Below are 2,805 nucleotides of genomic sequence, written 5' to 3'. Positions count from 1 at the left end.
GACGGCCGCCCCCTGGAGCTGCGGCCCGGCCCCCGCCTCTCTGCAGACAAGGCCTTGCTGGAGGTGTGTGAGCAGAGCCCGGGCAGGGCGGGCCCCTGGGTGCCCTACGCGGTCAGTTCAGCTGCGTGGGCCCTGCAGGCCCCTCCAGACCCAACACCCAGGGCGCAGCCTCCCGACCTGTCGGAGCTGCTTCCAGCCGAATGGGGACTGAGAGCGAAGGCCCAGGACTGAGCCTTTGGGCCCCTCAGCCCCCCCGGCCCCCACCGAAGCCAGCAGCTCTCTTTCTACCTGTTTTTCACTCTTTGTTCCAAAGCTTCCTCGACTTTAAGCCCCTGTATGGGCATCTGGCGCAGCCTAGATTTAAACTTGAGCTCCGCCTCCTCCGGCTGCGCCTCCCCCCTGGCGTCCTGACACACTGGCCTGGGGTCTCTCACCTGCAAACACACTGGTGCCTCTCTCCTGGGAGGCTGGGAGGGTTCCCAGAGGCAGGCCCGTGAGGCCCCACCCTGCCCCAGAGTACAGCTCATCCACTTCAGCTCCGGGAGCGGCGGTGCCTCTCCTGCTGTTGGGGAGAACCTTCCACTCCAGCCTGCTCCTCCTCCTCCCACCCCCCTACACCTTGTGATATGCTCATCCCCGACTCTGAGCACCTCCTGTGGTTTGCTCTGTCTGGAATGCCTGCCTCTCCTGCCCTTCATTCTTCGGAGCCGCAGCCGTCACCACCATGAGGACAGGGCCCCCCCCCCCCCCACTCCACCCTTCTTCATCCTCCACCTTCTCCTCTGGGCTGTTCTGTCAGAACGGGGCTGGGCTGCGGATGTGGCTGGCAGGGCTGCCACTTAGGGAGCCCAGTCCCTGCGCCTGACCCACAGGAGGTCACCGCAGGCAGCGGCTTCTGGAAACTTCGGGGTGCGGGAGGTGCCAGGTTCCAGGTGGGGAGGTTGGGCACAGTGAGGTAAAGGGGCTTGCCCACAGTCACACAGTCCGTCCCGGGCACCCCAGCTGTGTGCTGCCCCTGCTGATGGCTCCCGTCGCTGTCGGCAGGTGGACAGGGCAGAGGTGTGGGACGCAGGCCGCTACACCTGTGAGGCGCTGAACCAGGCCGGCCGCTCGGAGAAACACTACAACCTCAACGTCTGGGGTGAGGGTCTCGTGGGCTGGGCTGCGGTCCCCCCTGCCCTGCCCCTGCGCAGCCAGCTCACATGCCCTGGGGGACTGCTGCCTTGCCTGGGTCCCAGGGTGCAGCCCGCTCCCCTCCCAGCCCCCCACCCCCTCACACCCTCTCTTCTCTTAGTCCCTCCAGTGTTCCCCTCGAGGGAGCCCCGCATCTTGACTGTGACCGAGGGACACCCCGCCAGGCTGTCCTGCGAATGTCGGGGTGTCCCTTTCCCCAAGATCACCTGGAGGAAGGACGGTAGGGTTGCTGGCTGGGAAGGGGCTGGGGTGCCCAGCGGACTTGGGGACCGAGCAGAATGGGACTGAGGACAATGTCAGGACCCCCACCCCTGGGGCTGAAGGCCCACCCACCTCCATCTCCGCTGGGCTCTGGGGCGGGGCCACCCGTCGAGGGCAGGGTCAGCCTCCTCCTGCCGGAGTTGGCCGGGACGGTGGGGGGACAAGTGTTCCCGGTGGAAGGACTGGGAACCAGGGGCTTTTTCTTGCTGCATCCAGGTCAGCCCGTGCCCAGGGAGGGGGCCGGCCTCGGACAGGTGTCGGCGGTGGGGCGGCTGCTGTACCTGGGACCAGCCCAGCCGGCCCAGGAGGGAACGTACACCTGTGAGTGCAGCAACGTGGCCGGAAACAGCAGCCAGGACCAGCAGCTGGAGGTGCATGGTGAGCCGGGCCGGGGTGACCTGAGCCAGGCAGAAGGGGCCGGAGGGTGGCAGGCAGGGGAGACCCCACCCCCGGGATCCAAGCCGAGACAGGAACAGCGATAATGAGAGCACTTCCCTGGCCTCTTAGATTCCGGGCATCTCACGAACCGCCCTCCCAGCCAGCTTCCTGCGGCTCCGGCTCTGGCCCTAAGCCTGAGAGCGGCAACGTGACCCCAAGAGCCCCCAGTGGCCCAGAGGGAAAAACACAACTTGGAACAGAAGCGGAAAGGAATGTAGAATTTCTATGAAGCTCCTGTGCATAGGGAAACCTAAGTTCCGGCTACTCGTCCTGCAATGATGAGATGAAATATCTCAGCCTAGGAAATAAGACCAAGAAAAGCAATTTTTTTTTATAGTTCAATTTCCGTTTAATCTATATCACCAGAAAACACTTATTTTGTTTTACGTTTTCCCCCCCTTTATTGATTAAGATATTACAAATGTGTCCTTATACCCCCCAATGAAAAGCATTTTGGAGAGAGTAACCCCGCCCCGGCCGGCTCCCCGCGACTGTCTGAGCTCCGGGAAGGCCTGGTTTCTGAGGAAGGAAGCCTCCCGCATCTTCCGGGCTGTGCTGAGAGCTTGTTTTCCAAACAGCAGGCCCCTCCCCGGGACCCCAGGGTTAGATAGAGGCAGGAGTGGAGCCCGTATGGCCCCTTTATAAGGATGGAACATGGAGGCCCAGAGAGATGAGGTCACCTGACCAAGGTCACACGGCCAGGGAGTGGCCGGGGGGGAACGTAGGCCAGCTTGGGGCCTGATGTGAGTGCTTGCTGCCCGGCGGCCACAGCGACTTTCTCCCCACCCCAGTTCCCCCGCAGATCGCTGGCCCCCGGGAGCCCCCCGCACAGGTCTCCGTGGTCCGGGACGCGGAGGCCACTCTGGAATGCAACGCCACGGGGAAACCCCCACCCAGGGTGAAGTGGCAGGG

General features: G+C 63.8%; 1 protein-coding gene across 1 annotated transcript in view; it reads left to right on the top strand.

Annotated features, from left to right (window-relative positions):
• Positions 1-2,805, top strand: part of HMCN2 (hemicentin 2) — a 139,122-nt gene that overhangs the window by 81,354 nt on the left and 54,963 nt on the right. Inside the window, 5 exon segments of the mRNA XM_014532199.1 lie at positions 5-63; positions 1,045-1,141; positions 1,295-1,414; positions 1,672-1,833; positions 2,685-2,791. Coding sequence (XP_014387685.1) covers positions 5-63; positions 1,045-1,141; positions 1,295-1,414; positions 1,672-1,833; positions 2,685-2,791 — 545 coding nt within the window.

The sequence above is a fragment of the Myotis brandtii genome, unplaced genomic scaffold (assembly GCF_000412655.1).
Source record: "Myotis brandtii unplaced genomic scaffold, ASM41265v1 scaffold855, whole genome shotgun sequence".
NCBI classification, from domain to species: domain Eukaryota; kingdom Metazoa; phylum Chordata; class Mammalia; order Chiroptera; family Vespertilionidae; genus Myotis; species Myotis brandtii.
Note: the sequence above shows the minus strand (reverse complement) of the source record. Positions and strands in the feature narration are given on the sequence as shown.